A 25,716-nucleotide genomic window follows, 5' to 3' on the forward strand; every position below is an offset into this window, starting at 1 on the left:
CCTCCTTCACAGCTTCTTCAGCGTTGTCACCTCAGCGAAGCCCTTGGCAGCCAGCAAAAGACCCGCCGGCTCCCGGGAATGGCCCTACATCAAACGAGTGACTCACCTACAGGGCGGGCCTTTCCCGAGCCGCCGACTCCGAGAAAAAAATCGGGGTGAGGGAGGGAGATGCACAAAATAGGGGCAGGAGCTTCCCAGGGGTGTGGGAGAGGAGGAAGAAGAAGAAGAGCCCGTCCAAGGCTTGCAGCCGCCGGCGCCCACGAACGCGGGCCCGTGGCGGTGGGTTCCTTTGCGTTTGTTCCTAAAGACCTGAGAGGCGGCGGGCCGGCTGTGTGGTTGTCAAGCGGCTTCACCAATCGCTGCCCAGGAAAAGCGGCTCCGCGGGGCCCGGCGGCAAGGCTTGAGCGGGGTGAAAGAGCAGCCGCCTGAATGGGAAAGTCTCACCCCGCTCAAGCCTTGCCGCCTGCAGCCACCACCCGCCTTCGCTGCCCCTTTCGTTGCTTTCCCATTCAGGTGGCTGGGAAAGCAACGAAAGGGGCAGCGAGGGCGGGCAGTGGCTGCAGGCAGCAAGGCTTGAGCGGGGTGAAAGCGCAGCTGCCTGAATGGGAAAGCCTCCATTTGGTGAAATGGAGACCTCTGGGTCAGTCTTATCTAGGATGGGTAAGCAAAATCATGCTTTAAGGAAACATTTCAGGGTTATGTTATATTTTTTCAAGGGAGGGGATCTTCCTGAGAGTAATTCTTAAGATTTTTTAATTATATTTTTCTGGCCTTTCCTGAACAGGGAGAAAAAATTGTTATAGTGTTGATTTATCAAATCCAAAATAAACCCCATGATAAGTGCCGGGTGTTGCATGACACTAGCATACCTATCATGTTGGCACTGTGTTTGGCATTCCACTGACTTGAGAGGAATCATACTAAATCCTATCTCCCCTGCACTGCTGGGTTACTTTTTTAGCGTTGGTCCTAAATTTTATACAAGGATCTGACCTAACTTTGTGGTGGCAATGCTACACTGTCAGTGGTATCTGATTCATAGCAGTGTTGTTGTTTTTTCTTACAGGATGAAGAAAAAAGTCTGCGTCATCGCCAGGGAATCTCCCAGACACCTCCTACCCAATTAGCAAAAGCCCTTAATGCTGAGTCTCTGTAACCAAATCTTGGACTTATCAGAAGGTGTTGCCTACTATAGGTACAGCACCCTCAAATCACTTCTGTAATGAGTTTTACTATCTGGCAAGCACAGTCAAGAAACTTGTGGATGCTTTTAGCACCAGTTGCTGTCTTAGAAGATCTTACAGAAGACCTGCTGGAACTGCTCCTACTGCCACAAACTGTAGAGCATTGCATAGTGGATGTGGCACAGTAAAAGGCATTGACTAATGTAGTCCTGCTTCAAACTCAGCCCCAGTACATCTTCACATTCTAGCCAGCCAGAGGGGTTAAACTATGGACTACACTAACTGTTTTGTGTTTTTTTTAATGAAACAAATGAAATGATACTGGGCTCATGATTGGTGATCTCTACAGTATGGCAAGTTCTTGCAGCTTTGGCAATGACACATGATTGTTGGAGGAGGGAGGGAGAGAGACTTTCCAGAGTTTACAGATTAACAGAGTTGGATGGGACCTTGTAGCTCATCTACTCCAACCCCCCACCCAAGCAGTAGACCTTACACCATTTCTGAACAGATGACAGTCCAATCTCTTCTTGAAAGCCTCCAGTGATGAAGCTCCCACAACTTCTGAAAGCAAGCTGTTCCATTTATTGATTGCTCTCACTGTCAGAAAAAAAATCCTTACATCCAGGTTGAATCTCTCCTTGATCAGTTTCCATTCATTATTCCTTGTCTGGCCTTCAAATGCTTTGGAAAATAGCTTGACCACCCTCCTCTCTGGTAGCCTCTCAAATATTGGAACACTGCTATCATGTCTCCCCTGGTCCTTCTTTTCATCAAACTAGACATACCCAGTTCCTGCAACCGTTCTTCATATGTTTTAGTCTCCAGTCCCCTAATCATCTTTGTTTCTCTTCTCTGCCCATTTTCTAGTGTCTCAACATTTTTTTTAATAGTGTGGTGACCAAAATTGGATGCCGTATTCTAGATGTGATCTTACTAAGGCTTTATAGAGTGGCATTAGTATCTCACTTGATCTTGATTGTATCCCTTTGTTAATGCAACTTAGGACTGGCTTTTTTGGCTACCGCCGCACACTGTTGACTCATTTTAAATTGGTTATCCACTAAGTGTCAGGTTCCAAAGGGTTAATGAAACCAGCCAAACACAGAAACGGTTTGAAATGCAGTTTGTATTCTTCCTTCGGCACGAACTGACCAACAAAGCACTACGACAATAATAAATTTTCAGAGCTACCACCCTGTGCTTCCCACCACCTTTTATAGCTACATTGATAATTAAGATAAGCCGCACCCCGCACGTGCGCACACCCATCACCTTGTGACCCAGAGCGAAACCATCCAGCAATTAATCATGAATTTATTCAGTTTGTGTAGGTGGGACGGTGAGTCTTGGCAGCTGGCCCAGTCTTCTCCCCTGAATGGCAAATTATTATGGCAGCATCCCAATAGGGATTTATGGGGACTTGACAGGGATTGGTAATACAGCCATGAGAATTGGGGCAGGGAAGGCGGCACAGAAAATAAGCCATTGTATTTGTCCCAGAATGCAAGCTATAAAGGGGGGGGGGATTCACTGTTATGAAACTGACTTCCAAGGGGCAGATCTTATGGTTATAATCTGTGCCACTTCATGAAGTTTTCCCCTCTGCAAAAATCATTTGTTTTGACTGGGACTTCAAGTAGCCGAAAAGCTTGTACACGCTTCAAAAACTACATGGGATAGTTGTTAATATATTATGAAGCAATGGATCAGGAATGTTTTCTCACATTTCTTATTTTTATTTTAGTGTCCTGGACCACAAAGTGTAACAGTATAACAGAGTTGGAAGGGACCCTTGAGGTCTTCTAGTCCAAACCTCTGCTCAAATAGGAGCCCCTATGTCATTTTAAACAAATGGTTGTCTAATCTCTTCTTAATAACCTCCAGGGATGGAACACTCACAACTTTTGGAGGCAAGCCATTCCACTGATTAATTGTCCTCACTGTCAGAAAATTTATCCTTAGACTGGATCTCTCTTTGATACTTTTCCATCTTATCAAAGTTTCTATTGTCCTGTCCTCAGGTGCCTCTCCTCTCTCTGGCAGTCCTTTAAATATTGGAAGATTGCTATTCATTCTTTTTGTTAGATTAGACATATCCACATTCTGCAAATATTCATCATATGATTTATCCCCCAATCTCCTAATTTTCGTTGCTCTTTTCTGCACCCCTAGATTCTCAACTTCTTTTTTCTATCATGGTTACCAAAACGATGCAGTATTCAAATTGTGGTCTTATTAATGCAGTATAAAGCAGTAGTAACACTTCACATGATCTTGATACTATTCATCTGTTGATGCAACCTGGGACTGCATTGGCATTTTAACAGAATAACAAGAGTTGGAAGGGACCATGGAGGTCTTCTAGTATAGGGCTCCTATACCATTCCAGACAAGTGGCTGTCAGTCTCTTCTTAAAAGCCTCCATTAATAGAGCACCCACAACTTCTGAAGGCAACCCATTTCATTGGTTAATTGTTTTCATGGTTAGGAAATTTCTCCTTGGTTCTAGGTTGCCTCTCTCCTAGATTCGTTTCCATCCATTGTTTCTTGTCATGCCTTCTGGTGCTTTGGAAAATAGGTTGACCCCCCTCTTCTTTGTGACAGCCCCTCAAGTCTTGGAACACTTTGTATTTTTTAGTTGAGCCAGGCACCACCTATTCTATACCTGTGCATTTGCTTTTTTTGCCTAAAAGTAGAATTTTACTTTTCTCACCGTTGAATTTCATTTTGCTAACTAAAGTCCAATGTTCAAGATCATTATGTATCTTGAGCCTATCTTCTGGAGTGTTGGCTATTCCTATCAGCTTGATGTCATCTGCAAATTTGATGAATCCCCCTTGTATCCGCTCATCTAAATAGAAAATGTACCCCACTGTATGCTTCCCGCCATGTAAATGTAGTTCCTCAATGTTCTTACATGTTGAGTGCAGTTGGTTAGTAAGTTATGAATCCATCTGGTGGTGATGCTTCTATCCCATATTTTTCTATCTTACCAAGAAATGGCTGTATCGGTGATCAGTTTCACAACAAACAAGTGCTGTGGTCTCAATGTTCAATGGGTGGAGAAAGGACCAAAATTCTCCACCATTCCCTCTACAATTACTTATTAAAACCCATTCTTGGTTGCAAATACTATTATGATGGTATAAAAAGAAGGATGCTGGTGAAGTTGCTCAGTTCTCAGAATGACAGAAGCAGTGGGATGAGATCTGGGATATTTAGACAAAAGTGGGAAAGAAGCAGCTCCATATTGGCTAGTTTAATCAGCATAATACCCTAAAAAGTTTTTTGTGGTTTACAGTTTCATGCAAGTATTGGATTAATTCAATAAACTACACCTCCTTTAACCCTGGATCAAATGTGCTGTGGACACAGCTACTGTTCCATGTAGCCTAATACGAAGGACACTGATAAAGCTGATGCCCCTGGACTGAGTCATGTAAAGTAAATATTTTATCATCATGTCCTTTCCCTACTTCTCCCTAGGTCTCCTCAGAAGTGAAATAAACAGGGAATTCTGAATGACCAATTATTACTTTAGCCACTAATAATTCCCATGAGAATATCAGCCTGATTCTTACAAAAATCTTTTGGAGAACAGTTTACACTTTCTCTGAGCACAAATGGAGTTTGAGGGTGATTTTAATGAAACCCAGCTTTTCACCTATATTGATGAAGCATCTTCCAGGCGTTCTTTCCAAACATGTAGAGGTCCCAGATTAGGAAAGAATACCTGAAAGATTAAATTAGTAGGGAAAGAGAAGGACTTATTGTATTAGTTTGAGTCATAGGAATATAAATATTTAGTACAGTAGTATGAAGAAAGGTCCAAAGGAACAGAACTAGCCAGTCATTGGGGCTTGGATGGTGTATTTGAATGCGAGCATTCAATCAGCTGGATGGAAGAGGGAAAGGATACAAGGCTGTCTGGATGATAAGAAAACATGCAGTGGGCTGCCTGCTTCCGCCTCCATTTCCATTCTGAAGATAGGTCTCATCAGCAGGCCCAAGGGAAGCTCTCTTGATAATGCAGATGGGGTTTCCGGTGCAGGCCCAGGGGAGGTGGTTTGCATGAAACACTGGCATTTCTCAACTGTTCTGTTCAGGCTCCTCTTTTCATCAGTCTGGCTTTCACTGCTTTCCCTCCTGCTGTTGCCTCCTTCCCTAAACATAGCCCACATCAACTCTTCGAAGCCTCTAGGCTGGTAGTACAGATGCACCCCAAATTACATTCAAGGGATGTGTGTCTGTCTGAGTGTATGTTGGTGCAAGGAATAATTTATTGAATAATATATAGCATTCCATAATTATTATTGCTCAGTGCTCAGTGTTTCAGGAAAAATGTCTTCTTCTTCCACAAAAGATTTCAGATCAATTTTCTACTCTAAACATATCAAACCCATTTTTCAATGATTAAAAAAAATCAAGATATTCGGAATCCTATTCTAAAATTCCTGTAAGTATACAGTTCTCTATTAAAAACTAGGCACATTGAAAAGCAGACAATATGGGCCAAAATGTAACTGTTGTTGTTGCTGGGGATATCAATATCTCCAGATTGGGGGTGCCAGGAATTTCTGTGTTGCTTTTTAATCTTTTTTTACTGTTTTTATTGTCATTTGTGAGCAACATAGGGTTATTATGCAAATATAAATCTAATAAATATTTTTAAATTGATTTAATGATCATTTGTAACCACCCAGGTTTATGTTGCAAATATGTAAATCTAATAAATAAAACACATCTGGTAAAAGTTAAGATGCATACAAAGCAGATTTCCTTCTCTTCCTTAGGGAATGCTCCAGAGCCAGGATAAGGGCATAAGTTGTTTAAACCTACTGTAGGAAGGAAATGGGAGGAATTTACCACCACTAAAAGAAAAAAAAAGGATAAAGTCCTAAATTCAGAAACAAAGGTACCACTACAAGCTTTTTAGGAAAAACAGGAAACATTGGAATGGATAATCATATAAAATCCCCATAGAAACAGATAGCCCAAGAAGGAAGACCAAAGTAATTAAAATTCCAATATAGTGGGGGGGGGGGGGGGACAGGAAATGCAGATACAAGAGGAGATTGGCCAAGGTGACAAGGGGGAAGCAAAAGGTGCTAAAAACAGGCCAGGATGACAAGGAAGGAAGAAAAAAGGTGCTGAAGACAGGTTATAAAGATAGTATCAGTTTTGGGAAACATACTTGGAACAAATAAAGTTATAATTACAAACGGAAACTTGCAACCATCTCCTTGCCAATCAAAGAGCAAAGCAGGAATGAAACTATAAACACAGGAATCACACAAAAGCCAGAATCATTAGTATCAGACTTCAAAGGTAAAAAGAGTATAAAATATCGAGTCAATCCCAGTTTAGTAGCTAGCCCAGGAATGGTGTCCTTGCTGCTTGTACCTCCTTCCTGAAAAATAAAATACCTGGCTTCCACACAGCTGTTCCGCTCAAATTATTTTTCACACTTCCCGGCGGGAAATTCGAACCTAGCAAAGGAAGATTTGAAACCTTCCAACAATTGGTGAGCCAGCGGGATTCCCAGCCAACCCAGCCACCGGACGGGGCCCGGAGATAAAATCCCAGCCGGCATGGACCTTTTTTAGTCCAGGGAAGATATCTACGGACCCTGCCCACGGCATTGGGTAATAAAGGGAGTCTTGGGGATTTTTTTTCCTACTTAACAGCTGCCTGAAAGCAGATGAGTACCATACTAAATTTAATTTTGTAGAAATAAGGGGAGTGAGTGTGGAAGCGTGTGTGTGTGCGCGTGGGTTTAATCTGAACAACAGTAGGCTATCACCTAGAGAGAGACTGATCCCCAGCCGCACCTCTGCCTGTTGCTAGCTCCCCCAAGCCATGACCGACAGGACAAGAGAACGCAAGGGGGGGGGGTCGCCAGATGTGAAACCTCCTGTTTGAAGGAAAGGAGCCGAGTGAGGCACGATTGCTATACTAAGGACTTGTAAGGAACCCTGTGACTATCAAAGAAGAAAAGCCCTTAACCCTAAGAAATCAGAAAGATTAGACTAAATTAAATTGGAGAGGTTTAGGTTTAGGTTTATTTGGATTTATATGCCGCCCTTCTCCAAAGGACTCAGGGCGGCGTACAACATTAAAAACACAGATCACAAAAGTTAAAAAAAGATTAAACCCAATTCCAAAAAGACCAAACCGATTTTTTTAAAAAAAAAAGAAACAGTACATTTAAAATAAATTAACATTAACATGCCAGGCCGGCTTGCTGGAAAAGCCAACTTTTTAGGGCGCGTCGGAAGGACCGGAGGTCAGGGATTATGCGGAACTCCGGGGGTAGCTCATTCCAGAGGGAAGGCGCTCCCACAGAGAAGGCTCTCCCCCTGGGGGTCACCAGCTGACACTGCTTGGCCGACGGCACCCTGAGGAGGCCAACTCTGTGGGATCGTACTGGACGGTGGGAGGCTACTGGTGGCAGTAGGTGGTCTCGCAGGTACCCTGGGCCTAAGCCATGGAGCGCTTTAAAGGTCATAATTAATACCTTGAATCGCACCCGGAAAACCACCGGCAACCAGTGCAGGCCGCCTAACAGGGGTGTGACATGGGAGCACCTAGGTACCCCCATGACAACCCGTGCGGCCGCATTCTGGACCAGCTGAAGCCTCCGGGTGCTCTTCAAGGGCAGCCCCATGTAGAGAGCATTGCAGTAGTCCAGGCGAGAAAGGACGAGGGCATGAGTGACTGTGCACAGAGCATCCCGATCCAGGAAGGGGCACAACTGGCGTACCAGGCGAACCTGGTAAAAGGCCCCCTGGTCACGGCCGTCAGGTGTTCTTCTAAACTAAGCCGCGTATTCAGGAGGACTCCCAGATTGCGAGCCTTCTCTGAGGGGGCTAAAATTTCTCCCCCTATCATCAAAGATGGAACAAGTTGTACAAATCGGGATGCCGGGAACCACAGCCACTCAGTCTTGGAGGGATTGAGCTTGAGTCTGTTCCTCCCCATCCAGATACGCACAGCCTCCAGGCATCGGGACATCACGTCAAGGGCATCATTTGAGTGGTTTGGGGTAGAGATGAAAAGTTGGGTATCATCAGCATATTGATGATACCGTACCCCAAAACCACGGATGATCTCGCCCAGCGGTTTCATGTATATGTTGAACAGGAGGGGTGAGAGAACCAACCCCTGGGGCACCCCACAATTGACATGCCTGGGGGTCGATCTCTGCCCTCCAGTCAACACAAACTGCGACTGATCCGACAGGTAGGAGGAGAACCACCGTAAAACGGTGCCCCCCACTCCCAACCCCCCGAGACGTCGCAGTAGGATACCATGGTCGATGGTATCGAAACCCGCCGAGAGGTCTAATAGGACCAGGACAGAGGAACAGCCCCTGTCCCGGGCCCGCCAGAGATCATCAACCAACGCGACCAGTGCCGTCTCCGTGCTGTACCCGGGCCTGAAACCCGACTGAAATGGATCCAGGTAGACAGCTTCATCCAGGTACTGGGGAAGCTGACGTGCTACCACACTCTCGACAACCTTCGCTACAAAGCGAAGGTTGGAGACCGGAGGATAGTTGGCTAAAGAAGCTGGGTCCAGGGAAGGCTTCTTGAGGAGGGGCCTCACCACCGCCTCCTTCAAGGCGGTGGGAAAGAACCCCTCTCTCAATGAAGCGTTGGTAATCGCCTGGAGCCAGCCTCGTGTCACCTCCCGGGAAGCCGAAACTAACCAAGAGGGATACGGGTCCAGCACACAAGTGGCAGCACTGAGTCCTGTCCATGCCTTCAGGGGTCACAGGGTCAAACCCATTCCAGATAGTCTCCTCAAGAATCATCCCCGTCAGCTCGCCCGAATCTACCCAGCAGATACTGGACAAATTCTTCAGCCCTACCTTGCAAGGGGTCTTCCCCAGTTCCTTGGTTAAGTAAGGAGCGGGTCACCCTAAACAGGGTGGCTGGGCGGTTATCTGCGGACGCGATAAGAGCGGAAAAATATTGCCGTTTTGCCGCTTCTATCGCCACTAAGTAGGATTTAATATGAATTCTTACTAGTGTTCGATCAGATTCGGACCGGCTGGCCCTCCAGCCACTCTCTAGGCGACTTTTCCGGCGTTTCATCTCCCGGAGCTCCCCGGTAAACCAGGGAGCCATCCGGGATCGACACCGGGTCAGAGGCCGCAAAGGCACAACACGATCCAAAGCCCCAGCGGCAGCTCTATCCCAGGCTCCCACTAGGGCTTCGGTCGAGTTGTGAGCAAGGGTTTCAGGAAAAGTCCCAAGCTCCATCAGGAACCTTTCGGGGTCCATCAGGTGCCTGGGGCGGAACCATCTAGTCGGTTCCCCCTCCCTGCGGTGAGGGGTAGCGGTACGGAAGTCAAGCCTGATGAGGAAATGATCAGACCATGACAAGGGTTGAATAGAAATATCCCCTAAATCTAGATCATTCATCCACTGCCCAGAGACAAAAATCAGGTCGAGCGTGTGTCCCCCATTATGGGTGGGGTCTTGAATTAACTGAGTTAGGTCCATAGCTGTCATGGAAGCCATGAACTCTCGAGCTGACTCGGATATCTCGCCAATGGAGGGCAGATTGAAATCCCCCAGGACCATGAGCCTGGGGAAATCAACCGCCAATCCAGCTAATACATCCAGCAGCTCTGGCAGGGCCAATGAAACATAGCAGGGAGACAGGTATGTAACAAAAAGGCCCACCTGAGCTCCAAGGCCCCACTTCACAAAGAGGGACTCACACCCGCCTATCTGAGGCACAGTGACCTCCTGAGGTCTGAGACTTTCCCTAATAACCACCGCTACCCCCCCCCCGCCCCTGCCCTGGGTTCTCGGCTGGTGAAACGCCCGGAAGCCTGGTGGGCATAGTTCGCTAAGGGGCGCCCCCCCCCTCATGGCCCAACCAGGTCTCCGTAATGCATGCCAGGTCCGCTCTACCCTCCTGTATGAGGTCGTAAATGAGGGGAGCCTTATGTACCACAGACCTGGCATTAAGCGACACCAGCCGGAGGCCAGGGTCCTGTAATCCCGAGCACCCGGGGATGCAAGAAGGGCGATGAGGGTCGGAACGCGCATTTGCTCTCAAACAGCAAACCCGCGTCCTCTGAACATCATTTGGCCCTCGGCCCCCACCATATCTGCCTCTCCCACAAACAGTAGAGATGGTGAACTCCCCAATGGAATGGCTTAATGTCTCCCCCGGAATCCCAGCCCTTCCTAGCCCTCCCAACCCGCGCCCATTAGTTAGCGCTGGCCTGTGCCCTGGCAGACTCCCCCCCAAGCCTGTCTGAGCCATCTGAATCAACCCCCCCTCCCTCCCCTTAAAATTTGGTTTAAAAGCCCCTGTAAAAAACCCTTAAGAAGTCTCTTCTTCGCATGCCACCTCTCGGGATCCCAAGATCCGTCATTAAGGAAGCGTCTTGATAGGTCAGAAGGCCATCCCCGGGAAAGTGGGAGTTCCCGGAGGGAATAAAGTTCTGTCGGAGTATAGCATAGAGGAGAGTGTGGCATCAACCAAACGGGATGACATCATGGGGAGATGGAATGAGGAGATGAAATGTCCACAGGGGGGCAGCCGGCAGTGTTCAAGGGGGTAGCAGGAAGCTTATGTCCATCATAAGAATTGTCGATGTTGTGGACAATATGTAAGGGTAACGGCCAGCTGTCCAAAATCGCAGCAGATGCTAGCTTGCGAGGTGGTAAAGCGGCCAGTGATGGCGGCAATGAGGACAGCGGCGGCATCGGCGGCTGCTCCAACTCCGACTCCAACAGCTAAGCTCCGCCCATGCCAGCCGCACTCACATCCATCGCCAGGGCCGCACTCCATTGACCCAGTCCATAATATCACAGGAGGGGGGCCAAATGGCCAAATGGCACAGAACGGTGGCCCAGGCAATGGCAGTAATACCAGTGGGGGCACAATGAAACACCCCCCTCCAGCCACGCCCATGCCAGCTCCCGAAGCCATCTTCCGCTGGTGTTAGTATCCATGCCAGCTGCCTCAGCCACTCCCCGCTGATCTAAGTTATCATGTTCACAAGCAAGGAGGAGGGGGGGGCAACCGGGATAACACCACAGCGTGGGGAGCGGCAGCTATAGAGACCCCAAACCAGGTGTCCCACTGCCACCGCTGGCCTTACCCACGCCGGTTGCAAAGACCCCAGCCCGGGCGTCCCGCCGCAGCTGCTGACCACACCCACGCTGGCAGCCGACCGACGCTCTCCATTTTCCTTTCACCGCCCCATTTCACTCACGATGTTCCGGCTATAAGGCAGGACATCGCAGCTCAAGGGTATCCCCCGAGGTCCCAGGGAGTTCTCATAGCTGGACCTGGAACCAACGATGAAATAGGGTACCCCTGCAACCCCTAAGAAGGACAATCATCTCCCCGAAGCTCTCCTCAAACGAGACAGGACACCATCTTGGGCATGCGTAGTAGAAGGATTACTTGTCTGCACATAAGCAGAAAAGTCTCCTGGATTTGAACTCTTTCAAATCCAAAAACCTTGGCCTGAACTGAGGAGTGTCAGTACTTTTTTGCTGGGGGCAAAAACGTCTCCTGGACTGTTCTTTTTTTTCCAGTCTGAAAACCGTGACCTGATAATTCCCTCTGCAGGGGAGGGCACTTACTTTGACAGGGAATCAAAGACTCCCCCAGACACCTTTTTTTCTGCAAACTGATAGCCTGCTGACCTGACTACGCCAAAGTGTAAAAATCCCACATCGGAAAGGGAAAAAAGCATGGGTAGCTGTAGTTCTAAGGTCCTGAATGGAACCCCTCTGGGAGAGTTATTAGAAGCCTGGGACGAACGGCAAATGCCAGTCCTAGCTGGTATGAAAAAGAAGAAAGCAAAAAACACATGTAGGGAATGGGCTTTGCTGAAAGATGAAACAGGGAAACAAATTTGGCCAGAAAATGGTACTGCTTTCAAACCATAAAAGCACTTAGATCTAAAATCAAGCCCAGACAAATACCATACTGGTACTGCTGGGCTGAACTATCCCGATCTAAAGATCCAACAGGGAGAAAGGAACTGAATAGCACAGGAAACTCTTCCCCTGGGGAAGACAAGAAACTTACAAAAATCATAGCTCCCTTATTAAAAAAAACAGTTCCCAGAAGAGCAAGAGGTGAGCACGAATATGTGGTAACTCATACACCATTCTCACCAGCTGACCTGGTGATTTGGAAAAGGGACACCCCAACCTTTAAATCTGATCCCCAAACAGTAATCCAGATGCTAAAAACCATAATAGATAGCCATAATCCCTCCTGGGGAGACATGACCCAACTATTACAAGTCTTTTTAACAAAAGATGAGCAACTCAAACTGTTTGAAAAAACAGAGGATATAGCCAAACGGCCAATCCTACCTGTCCCAGGACAAAGAAACCCTGCACGAGTTGCCTGGCCATTAGAACATCCTAATTGGGATTATAATGATGCAAACCATTGGGACACATACACTAGAGCAAAGGAAAACCTCTTGGAAGCCTTGGATGAAATAGGAAAAAAACCTTTGAATTGGTCAGAGTTCCAAAGGACAACACAGAGAGAGACAGAGAACCCAGATGCGTATTGGGTCCGCCTTTCTGAAGCAGCAGTAACGTATGCTCATTTAGATCTCAGCTGCCCCAAAGATCAAAAGATCCTGGCCTCTGCTTTTGTTGATCAATCAGCTGGAGACATCCGTGATCATTTCCAGCGGATTGTCTCAAACTGGTCAGCTTTAGAAATATCAGAATTACGAAGAATAGCCAACTTTGTTTATGATCAAAGAGAAAAACTAAAAGAGAAGGAAAAAGATAGAAAAAGGAGAATTGAAAGACAGGAAGACCTGCAAGCTTTTGCAGCCATAAATCATAGGGGGCAGACAGACCGCCAGCCCTTCTCTTACATGAGAAGATGCCGGCGTTGTGAAAGGGAAAATCCCCCCTTCCCAAGAAATAATTCCTACCGTTACCAAGATAGGGAGGATTTAAGGACATCATACTGGGAATCACAGAGGGATAACAATTCTCAACAGCAGTGACTAAATCAGGAGGATATAGATTTTAAAGCCACCTTCAGTGGTCTTGCCATTCCTTTAAAGAATGGCCCAGAAGGAGAACCCATGCTCCAAATCTTAATAGAAGGAAGACCATATCAATGTCTAATTGACACAGGGGCAACAGCCTTACTTATTACCAACCCCCCTTTAAAGGTGCAGTAACGCCAGGGGCAAAGGACAATATAATGGGGGTAGGAGGGACAGTCATTCCCATGGCATATACCAAGGACATGAGAGTGGAAATTGGTCCTTTTTCTCTGAATCATTCATTTACTATATGCCCCCTTCTGGGAAGAAACATGCTATGCAAATTAGGGGCCAAGATCACTTGCAGCAAAGCTGGATTAACCCTCAATATCCCAGCCAAACGCCTACTGTTAACTGGTAAATGCTAACCAATTGCATGAGGATCTCAGAACATTACCATATTTTCTATGGGGATGGGATAGCACAGAGGTTGGACTATTAAAAGGGGCAACACCAGTCACAATCCAAGTAAGAAAGGGACCACCTCCATGTGTGCCACAATATAACATTTCAGCTGAGGCAGTCCAACCTATAAGAAAACTAATAAAAGCATACTTAGAACAGGGGGTCCTCAGAAAATGCACATCTCCTTGCAACACCCCCATCTTTCCAGTAAAAAAGGCAAAGGTAGATAGTGAAGGTAACCCTATCTTCCGTCTTATACATGACCTTCGCCTCATTAACTCCCATGTGATCCCACGTGCCCCCATAGTGCCAAATCCAGCAACTATAATAACTGAAGTACCAGCTTCTGCTACATTTTTTTCAGTCATAGACCTATGCTCAGCTTTTTTCAGTATCCCAGTAGACCAGGCATCCCAATATCTTTTTGCCTTTACTTGGGAGGACCAACAATATACATGGACTTGCTTGCCTCAAGGCTATACCGAGTCTCCTACTTTATTTTCTCAAATTTTGAAGGATGATCTCTCTTCCATTTCCTTACCAAATCAGTCAGCTTTAATTCAATACGTTGATGATTTGTTAATTGCATCCAGCACCAAGTTAGCGTGTAAACTAGATACCCTACACCTACTAAAGGCATTGGCAGATAGGGGTCACAAAGCCTCCCCAGGGAAAATGCAATATCTAAGGCAAGAGATTACATATCTAGGCTACATCATTGCACCAGGAATAAGGAAACTGGCTCCTAGCTGAATACAGACCATCCTAGCTATAAAGCCCCCCAAAACAAAATGACAAGTAAGAGCCCTATTGGGAGTTTTAGGGTTCTGCTGGCCATGGATCCCCTCCTTTGGGGTACTTGCCAGGCCTCTAATACAACTGACTAAAAAGGACATGCCTGATCCCATTGAGTGATCTAAATCACTAGATCACACCATTCAAACAATAAAACAAACTCTAACATCTGCCCCCGCCCTTGGGCTACCTGACTACAAAAAAAATTTCACCTTTTTTGTTCATGAAAAATCAGGCATCGCTTCAGGCGTCTTAACTCTACCATTTGGACACACCAACCGACCAGTGGCATATTACTATGTCACATTAGATCCAGTAATAAAAGGAGCAGTTCCATGCTTAAGAGCAGTCGCAGCCACAGTAGAAATTGTAAAGAAATCTAAGGATTTAGTATTGGGACAACCTCTAACCTTAAAGGTCCCTCATGAGGTTTTTGCAATACTCTTAAAGTCCCAGACCCAAGCATTCACCCAACAGCGACTGGTTCAATATGAGGCTGAATTATTTACTTCAGAAAATATCACCTTTGAGAAATGCATAACTTTAAATCCTGCCACATTACTCCCATTAGAGCAAACTGGTGAAAATCTTCATGACTGCCTCCATTTAGTGCACGATGCTGAACTACCCCGACCCGATCTGACAGATACCCCGTTAGAAAACCCAGACTTAGAACTTTTTACTGATGGCTCCTCATGCATACACGAAGGAAGGAGGGTGTCAGGAGCTGCAGTAGTCTCACTACATGAGATCATTTGGGCATCCTCGCTTTCTCCTTCGCATAGCGCCCAAGCAGCTGAACTTATAGCTTTAACGAAAGCCTGTGAAGCTGCAAGGAACCAATCTACCAACATATATACTGCTTCCAAATATGCTTTTGGGGTTTGCCATGCAACAGGAGCACTGTGGAAGCAACGGGGGTTCCTTACATCTGCTGAACAACAAATTGCACACGCAACACTGGTAGTCCAATTATTAGATGCCATCCAATTACCAAAAGCTTTGGCAGTCATACATTGCAGAGCACACCAAAAGGATGACTCTCTAATAACAAAAGGGAACCAGTATGCAGACACCACAGCCTAATGGGCAGCAACACAGCCATTACCTCACCATCTTATGACATCAGCATTAACAATCATTCCTGAAGCATCCTACAATGAATTTTTGGATAATGGGGAAGTGAAACAATGGGAGGAAAAGTTGGGAGCAATTTTTAAGGAGGAATTTTGGAGGGTCCCTGATGGAAGGCCTATAGCCCCATGCCGCCTCCTTAGTTAATTTGCCAAAGGTTGCATGCCAAGGGACATTGTGGAACACAAGCTATGGTTGATGCTATCAGGAGAGAATAGTATGCACCGGGTGCCTACAGTGAGGCTATGAGAGTGGCTAGCACCTGTCAAACATGCCAAGCAAATAACTCCACCTCTAGGAAATCCATTCATGAGGGAGGAAGGCCCTGGGCACAGCGGCCTTTTGAAAAAATACAAATGGATTACATACAACTCCCAAAGGCAAATGGGTACCAATATGTCCTTGTATGTAGGGACCAACTGACTCACTGGATAGAGGCCTTCCCTTGCCTACACGCCACAGCCCTTGAAACAGCCAAACACCTTCTTAAGGATATAGTATCCAGATTTGGGGTACCCAGTGTCCTAGACATGGATAGAGGCAAACATTTCATTGCCCAGATCTTCACACACATATTCCAAGCCTTGGGCATTACACAAAACCTACACGTGCCGCATTCTCCCATATCTTCTGGGGGGACTGAAAGGGCCAACATGGAGGTAAAGACCCTGCTGGGCAAACTGCCAGGAAACACACCTTTCCTGGCCACAGGTGCTCCCAATCGCACTCTTTTACATTAGAACTAGACCTAGATGAGATATAGGAGTCTCCCCCTTTGAGATCCTTTTTGGCCAACCCCCAGATACATTAAAAGGCCTGGACCCACATTCCCTCTGTTTAGAAAAATGGGATATGGTTCTCTCTTCTTATCTTTCAGTATTACACAAAAGATTGCAGATCCTATGGACTCAAAGTGCCTTGACATAGACCTTGCCCTTGGAGGAAGCCCTGCACCCATTTGAACCAGGAGATTGAGTGTGGATCAAATTCTTCACAAGGACCTCGCCCCTACAACCTAAGTTTTCCACTTGGCCCTACCAAGTCTTGCTGACCACACAAACAGCCATCAGGGTTGCTGAGAAGGACTCCTGGATTTTACTGATATAGGATTTATGATTTTCACAATGGGGAACGGACCTAGATACTTTGGGCCCAGCTTCTTCGATTTTTGGGTGGTTTGTAGGAACGTGGTGGACAAAAACACCCTATCCCCAACTTTGTACACTCTTGCTTTAGTCCTTTTCTTATCCATTTGGTTTTTTTGAGCTTGATGGGCCACATCTAATGCTTTGCGGGTCATGGGCCAAAACTGCCGAAGTTGATCACTCCATTCAGACAAGGACAAAATTTGTGGTTTCTCTTGAGGCAATTCAGGAATTGGCACAAAGTCCTGACCAAACACAACTTTAAAATGGGTCATGCCCGTTATTGCTGTGTACCAAATTATTGTACACCACCTCTGCATGTGGTAACAGTTCAGCCCAATTATCCTGTTGATAATTGATGAAACATCAGAGGTACTGCTCTAAAACCTAGTTAGTCCGTTCACAAGCCCCATTAGTCTGTGGATAGTGGGTGGAGCTTAGACCCTGGGTGGAGCCAATCAATTTCAGGAACTCTTTCCAAAAGAGGAAGGTGAATTGGACCCCCCTGTCTGAAATGATGCATTCAGGCACTCCATGCAACCTATATACATATGAAATAAACAATTTAGCCAACGATTTCGCTGATGGGATCTTGGAACAATGAACCTGTTTGGAAAACAGATCAGTGATAACCCAAATAACAGTATTCCCCAGACTTTGGTAACTCAACAATAAAATCCATTGATATCTCTTTCCATGGGGCCCCAGGACAAGCAACATTCTGAAGGAGACCTTGGGGCTCCCCCGGTGGTCTTTTTGTGGCCACACAGATGGGACAACTGGCTATGTAGGACTCAATGTCTTTTTTCAATGAAGGCTATCAAAATTGCCTCTTAATCAGATTCAAAGTCTTTACAAATCCAAAATGGCCTGCCATTCTCAAATTGTGGGCCCGTTGAAGTATGAAAAGTTTCAGGTCAGCAGGAACATACAATTTACCTCCTACCCACGCCAGTCCATCTTTCATGGTGCATTCATCAGAATGTTTCTTGAACCAGTCATCAGATTCAAGGCCGTCTTTGAGTTTGTTCATTAGGTCCATAATTACATCCAAGTCTACTGGGCCTTGGCTCCTAGTAACCATTGGGGCAGCCAAATTTCTAGCTGGGATGACCAGATGAGTCACGCTCAACCTAGAGCTGCTGTACTGGGGAAGCCTGGACAAGGCATCAGCCATAAAGTTATTTCCTCTGGGAATGTCAGAGGAATGATCAGACCCTTGTCACGGTCTGATCATTTCCTCATCAGGCTTGACTTCCATACCACTACCCCTCGCCGCAGGGAGGCGGAATCGACTAGATGGTTCCGCCCCAGGCACCTGATGGACCCCAAAAGGTTCCTGATGGAGCTTGGGACTTTTCCTGAAACCCTTGCTCACAACTCGACCGGAGCCCTAGTGGAAGCCTGGGATAGGGCTGCCACTGGGGCCTTGGATCGCGTTGTGCCTTTGCGGCCTCTGACCCGGTGTTGATCCCAGGTGGCTCCCTGGTTTACCGAGGAGTTCAGGGAGATGAAACACCGGAAAAGATGCCTAGAGAGTGGCTGGAGGGCCAGCCGGTCCGAATCTGATCGAACACTAGTAAGAATTCATATTAAATCCTACTTAGTGGCGATAGAAGCGGCAAAACGGCAATATTTTTCCGCTCTTATCGCGTCCGCAGATAACCGCCCAGCGGCCCTGTTTAGGGTGACCCGCTCCTTACTTAACCAAGGAACTGGGGAAGACCCCCTTGCAGGGTAGGGCTGAAGAATTTGTTCAGTATCTGCAGGATAAAATCGCTCAGATCCGGACAGGCCTGGACTCTGACTGGGTAGATTCGGGCGAGCCGAGGGGGAAGAATCTTGAGGAGACTATCTGGGATGGGTTTGACCCTGTGACCCCCGAAGGCATGGACAGGATTATGGGGAGACTCAGTGCTGCCACTTGTGTGCTGGACCCGTGTCCCTCTTGGTTAGTTTCGGCTTCCCGGGAGGTGACACGAGGCTGGCTCCAGGCGATTACCAACGCTTCATTGAGAGAGGGATTCTTTCCCACCACCTTGAAGGAGGCGGTGGTGAGGCCCCTCCTTAAGAAGCCTTTCCTGGACCCAGCTTCTTTAGCCAACTATCGTCCGGTCTCCAACCTTCGCTTTGTAGCAAAGGTTGTCGAGAGTGTGGTAGCACGTCAGCTTTCCCAGTACCTGGATGAAGCTGTCTACCTGGATCTGTTTCAGTCGGGTTTCAGGCCCGGGTACAGCATGGAGATGGCATTGGTCGCGTTGGTCGATGATCTCTGGCGGGCCCGGGACAGGGGCTGCTCCTCTGTCCTGGTCCTATTGACCTCTCGGCGGCTTTCGATACCATCGACCATGGTATCCTACTGCGACGACTCGGGGGGTTAGGAGTGGGGGGCACCGTTTTACGGTGGTTCTCCTCCTACCTGTCGGATCGGTCGCAGTTTGTGTTGACTGGAGGGCAGAGATCGACCCCCAGGCGCGTCACTTGTGGGGTGCCCCAGGGGTCGGTTCTCTCACCCCTCCTGTTCAACATATACATGAAACCGCTGGGCGAGATCATCCGTGGTTTTGGGGTACGGTAGCATCAATATGCTGATGATACCCAACTTTTCATCTCTACCCCAAACCACCCAAAGGATGCCCTCGATGTGATGTCCCGATGCCTGGAGGCTGTGCGGATCTGGATGGGGAGGAACAGGCTCAAGCTCAATCCCTCCAAGACTGAGTGGCTGTGGTTTCTGTCCTCCCGATTTGTACATTTTGTTCCATCTTTGACGATAGGGGGAAAATTTTTAGCCCCCTCAGAGAAGGCTCGCAATCTGGGAGTCCTCCTGGATACGTGGCTTAGTTTAGAAGAACACCTGACGTCCGTGACCAGGGGGCCTTTTACCAGGTTCGCCTGCTACGTCAGTTGCGCCCCTTCCTGGATCGGGATGCTCTGTGCACAGTCACTCATGCCCTCGTCCTTTCTCGCCTGGACTACTGCAATGCTCTCTACATGGGGCTGCCCTTGAAGAGCACCCGGAGGCTTCAGCTGGTCCAGAATGCGGCCGCACGGGTTGTCATGGGGGTACCTAGGTGCTCCCATGTTACACCCCTTTTAGGCGGCCTGCACTGGTTGCCGGTTGTTTTCCGGATGCGATTCAAGGTGTTAATTATGACCTTTAAAGCGCTCCATGGCTTAGGCCCAGGGTACCTGCGAGACCACCTACTGCCACCAGTAGCCTCCCACCGTCCAGTACAATCCCACAGAGTTGGCCTCCTCAGGGTGCCGTCGGCCAAGTAGTGTCGCCTGGTGACCCCCAGGGGGAGAGCCTTCTCTGTGGGAGCGCCTTCCCTCTGGAATGAGCTAACCCCGGAGCTTCGCATAATCCCTGACCTCCGGTCCTTCCGACGCGCCCTAAAAATATGGCTTTTCCAGCAAGCCGGCCTGGCCTGTTAATTTTAACTCATTTTTAAATGTATTGTCTTATAAATTCAGGTGGTTTTTTTTTTTTTTTGGATATGTATTTAATTTCTTTTTAACTTTTGGGATGTGTGTTTTTTAATGTTGTACACCGCCCTGAGACCTTTGGGAGAAGGGCGGCATATAAATCCAATAAAAACAAAAAACAAACAAAACAAACAAATGTATTTGAGGGTAAAATTGAAATGGTTGAAGTGTTGTGCCCAACGCACTTGTTTAGGTGACAGCTTATGTGGAGTCTTCAATGCTTCTAACTTTTTATGATCAGTCCATACTTCAAAAGGGTGTTTCACTCCCTCTAGCTTCCTGCCAACAGGTCATCAAAGCCCATCTGACAGCAAAGCTTCCTTTTCCCATATGGCCCATCTCCTTTCTGTCTCTGTAAGCTTACGTGAGGTGTAAGCTCACGGTTGCAATTTATCATCAACGTTTGTTTGAAGTAATACTGCCCCTACCACCACATCACTGGCATCAGCTTGTACCACAAATGGCGCATCCATATCAGGGTGTTTCAAAACTGGTTCCACTGCGAAGAGCCATTTTAATTTCTCGAAAGCAGTTTGACACTCCATAATCCAGTTCAAAGACTTGCCCGGCCTAGGTTTAGTTTCTCCCTTTGATTTTAGGAGAATTGTAATGAGCAGTACAATGCTAGCAAACGAGGGAATAAATTGACGATAAAAATTTGCAAATCCCAGAAAACTTTGCAATTGCTTGCGGGTCTGAGTGTCAGCGTTCTAAATACCATGCATGAAATCAATCAGAGACCAAGGCAGAATCATCCTTAAAGTTCCAATTTAATCATACAAGCATGTTAGCACGTCTGTGGAATTCCAACTCTGATTCTCTTCCTGGAATTCCACCCAGTTGAAAGTTCATGATCCTATCCCCACACCCATAGGAATATGAGACCTGACTGTGGCCAAAACATGCATGGAATTCTACTCCCTTTTCTATATCGACTTGATAGTAGACATGGAAACGCTTTACAAGTTGACAGGCTGTTTGGTTTATTTAGATGACATTTTGTTATATACCGAGACCATAGCAGAACATGTAAAACTAGCCTGGGCTGTCCTAAACAAACTCCACTCAACCAAAATTTTATGCTAAACTCTCTAAATGTGAATTCCAGACAAAATCGATTATTTAGAGTACAGGATTTCACACCAAGGCATAGAAATTGACCCTTTAAAAGTGCAGGTGGTACTTGATTAGGAATCACCCCACACATGTAAACAATTACAAAGCTTCCTGGGATTCAAAACTTTTACTGCCAGTTTACTCTTGCTTTAGCCCATATTGCCCTCTCAAGCTTTTAAAAACGAAGGGGGAGGGTAACCCAAAACTGAAGTAGCCTTTGAACTGGACAATGGAATGCCAAGCTGCATTTGAAAAACTTAAACAGCTGTTTTCAGCAGAGCCAATTCTAAAGCACCTGGACACAGAGAAACTATTCAACATACAAGGAGATGCCAGCAATGGGGCAATAGAAAACTTAAGGCTATGCAAGACACTAAGGAAAAGGGAGGATTTGGCGTACCAGATTGGGAACTCTATTATACTGCGGCCATACTAACATGGCTAAGGAAATGGATAATACTGAGAAATAAAAGATTACTCAAATTGGAAGGCCATGACCTCCAAGCAGGCTGGCATACCTTTCTCTGGTATGAAAAAGGATCTGCACACAAATATTTTAGTAGACATTACATCAGACAATCTCTGTTACTAATATGGAACAAAATTAAACATGACCACTATACCAAAATACCTATTTGGCTATCTACAATGGAAGCATATATACACCCAAATTTAATCAATATGGAAAATATAGTCACATATAAAGAGTTATTGAACAGACAGGGGGAGCTCAAAACTAGATCAGAATTGACATCACTAGGAGTACAAGTAGAATCGTGGTCTTATTTACAGTCAAGGTATGCACAGGATAGGAAGAATGAAGGTATTGCCAAAGACTACACAATATTAGATAAACTTTTGATACAGACAGAAAACAGACTGATCAAAGTACTGTATAGATTCTTGTTGGAATATAAGCTAGAGGAGGAACATGTCAAAGAAACCATGGTCGCCTGGGCAAAAAATTTCGGTTACAATGTGGAATTGGCTAAGTGGGGAAAACTTTGGATACTAAATCAGAAACTAACATTGGCTACGGCATATAAAGAAAATCTTTATAAGATGTTCTACAGATGGCATCTCCCCCCAGCACGGCTTTCCAAAATGTTCAAAAATCTGGCCCCAAACTGTTGGAATTGTAAAAAAACACCAGGCACTTTCTATCATATGTGGTGGACGTACAATGAGGCAAAAAAATATTGGAAAATGATTCAATCATGGCTAGAACAAATGGTGGGAGAACAAATTATGTTTAAACCAGAAACTTTTCTCCTAGGCATAATACCGGAGGGGTTTAAGAAAGATACACTTTATCTAATTATACGTATACTAACTGCAGCGCGCATAACCTATGCACAGTATTGGAAAAAAGAAAATACACCATCAGAGCTAGATATAATCAGAAAAGTGTTGGCCTGTGCAGAAGCAGATAGGCTTAAACCCTTCCACCCTTTTGCCAATACCAGGACCCGAAATTGAGCATAATTGTATGAAAACCATTGAGAGTCAGTTTTCATGCAGACCAGACTTAATGGACGTGCCATTGAAATATGCAGACTATAACTTGTTCACTGATGGATCAATCTTCATTACTATGGGAGAACATTATGCAGGCTATGCAGTAGTCTCTCTTGCTCAAGTCTTTGAGAGTGGACCTCTCCCAAAAGGCACTAGTGCCCAAGTATCAGAATTATGGGCTTTAATCCGTGCATTAGAGAGGGCAAAGAATGAAAAGGTGAACATCTGAACTGACTCTGTATGCCTTCCTTACTTTGCATATCAATACTGCTGATTATAGGGAAAGAGGTCTTTTAACGGCCTCAGGAAAGAAATTAAGCAAATGTGTGACTTGCACTGTTAAGGAAAAGATAAGGTGTGTTTTGAAATTCACCTTAAATGGGTAGATGCCTTACCCTTAGCTCTCTGGTCTGTGAGATGTACTCTATGTAAAGAACTTAAATTATCTCCTTTTGAAATGATGTTTGGATGGCCACCGGTTATAAGCCATAATTTGAAAAATCATATAAGGGACCTAGGACAGCTGGGGTCCTCATGGGTGAATCAAATGGTGGGAGAATTGAATAAGTAAATATAAGAAATCCAACAGTATTGTGTCTCCCTTACCCCCACCATTTTTAACAACTTCCAGTCATAATATTCAGATGGGGGACAGAGTGTGGTAAAACACTGGAAAGGGAAGAATTTGAAACCTAGATGGAAGGGCCCATATACTGTGGTCATGTGTTCTCCACTTGCAGTAAAAGTGTTGGAATCCAAGTTTTAGATTCACTGGACTCGAGTTAAGCCAGCTGCTGATGAGTATTGGGAGGCAGACCTGGAAGAAGCCCATCCTCTAGTGATATGCTTAAAGAACCGCTCTCTAAAAACTGCCCTACCAGCAATGGGCAGAATATAAGGGGCAGAAGAGGCCCTACTGAAGTCACCCCCTGGAAGCTGACTTCTCGACGTAAGGCTGAAGATTTGGAGGAGGAAGACAACGTTCCATTTATTAGATATAAGATGTATTAGAAAGTTTGAGCACCTGTAAGGAAATGGCAAGCCAAGTATTCATAGTCATAGCTGTACTAACTCTCGCTTTAGTGAATGTACTTATTTGTTGTATTGCATATTCATCCCTCAGGAATTGTCCCCTCCAGAGGAAGACGGGTGCTGAGGCTAAGATCATTAATTGTAATCAAGAGGAAAACGAATCATCTGATGACACTTATGTTTGATGAACCATGGGAATGGGTTCTTTGCAGTGTAATAGGAGTTTTTGGACTGTGGGTGATATGTTTAGCAAATAAGATTTGGTTTTGTGGATTGCCCAAAGCTGATATTGCCATTCCTTAAACTATATATAACCCCTCCCTGATGCGGTGATTCAGTAGGATAAAATAATTGTGTTAGGAGAAGTTTTGTGTGAGGGACAATTATGAGCCTTTTGTGGCTCTGGCTGTTATTGGCAACGAGCTTGTTAAGTGATAACATCTTGAATGTTGCGAAAAGACCCGAGCAACCCCCCTTGCTCTTGAAGAAAGATCCGTGGATGCTAAAAATCCTGGAGAACAGGGTGGAATCAAGTTACAGGATGTGGAATAGGTCCACTCCCGTATTTATGCTTGGTGACGGAACTGTAAGCCAATCCCAACACCTAAAGTCAATTATCTGACAAACCCTGTAAGAAAAAGGGCAGAGCATAGGGAAAACGGGCCCCTGCAACAATTGAGAAAAGGGAACTGTATGTTAAGAGTGCTAGAGTTAAGTCAAAGCCTAATTAATCAGTCTGACCCTGCCCTGGGCCAGAAATGCTGGTTATGTTTGTCTGCCGGACCCTCAGCTTATCATGTGGTGCCAGTCGAGTCATCAGAGGAACAATGCCCATCTGAAATGTGCCTTGCCCCCAGGAAAACCCTTGTAGATGTGAAATTAACTTGCAGCATGTCTCCCTCTGCTCACAAGCTCTTCCAACAGAAGGTCACTTTCTCGCTCCCGCCCCCACTCATTTTTAACTGTTGGGAGGGGAATCTGATTACTGGAAGGTGCCCAAGGCCATTCCAGCCACCCTGCCTTCCTGTTTGGCTTTCAATACAATCCACCATGGGATTTTGTGTTCATTTTCCCCCTGGAAACACCAGTTCCCACTATCTCTTTGAAGGACCAGTTCTCAGGGATAGGCAAATGGACCCTAACCAAGAGGTTCCATCACAGCCCCTGACTGGTATGTATTTGGCAGGAACCTTACAGGTCTGGACTAATGAAAAGAACCTCAGAGCCCATGCCTTTTCTATGAACATAGGAGTGTGTGTAGGGGAAAATGGAGTCTTCTTCTTATGTGGGAAAAGATTGCTGTTTCTATATGAATAGATCAAGGGCAGTCTGCTGGGTGGTCCAAGAACTACGAGTTTGAGCTTCCTCTATTGGTCAAAAAGTACAAGGAACAGATGTGTGGTTCTCTTGGCTACCGGGAACAGGTTGGATCAAGCAAATGCTATTTCTTTTATTATGTGGAATTGCAAGTTTAGCCTTCCTGCCTTGCATAATACCCTTGCTTAAACAACTTGTTATGAGGTCTGTAAAAGAAACACGGGCTGAAAAGGAGTTAGTTAAATAGAAAGCCTAATCCCACATACCCTCAAGGAAGATGATATTCAAATTGCACTCTTAGAAGTAGAGAAAGTGATTTTGGAAGATAAGCCCTAAGATGTGTATTGCTTGTTTCCTGCATGCTTATATTGTTAATCTAACAGGCTAGACTCAATTGTGGGTATTAATCGAGTCTAGAAGGGGAAAATAAAGTAGAATAAAATATGGATTAAAATATAAGAATGAAGACGTGGCATAAAAGGGACAGTTAGAAGCTTGCTTAAAGGGACAG

The 25,716-nt window shown here is 45.9% G+C and overlaps 1 protein-coding gene across 4 annotated transcripts in view; it reads left to right on the top strand.

Annotated features, from left to right (window-relative positions):
- PNPLA6 (patatin like domain 6, lysophospholipase) overlaps positions 1-1,503 on the top strand; it is a 119,763-nt gene extending 118,260 nt beyond the window's left edge. For all 4 annotated transcript variants that reach the window (XM_081966134.1, XM_081966135.1, XM_081966137.1 and 1 more), the window contains one exon: positions 1,067-1,503. In XM_081966134.1, the coding sequence (XP_081822260.1) occupies positions 1,067-1,156 (90 nt within the window). In that variant the 3' untranslated portion in view covers positions 1,157-1,503. The remainder of the gene's footprint in view (positions 1-1,066) is intronic.
- Positions 1,504-25,716: the final 24,213 nt, after the last annotated feature.

Source organism: Natrix helvetica, assembly GCF_964273705.1.
Source record: "Natrix helvetica genome assembly, chromosome: 1".
Lineage (NCBI taxonomy): Eukaryota > Metazoa > Chordata > Lepidosauria > Squamata > Natricidae > Natrix > Natrix helvetica.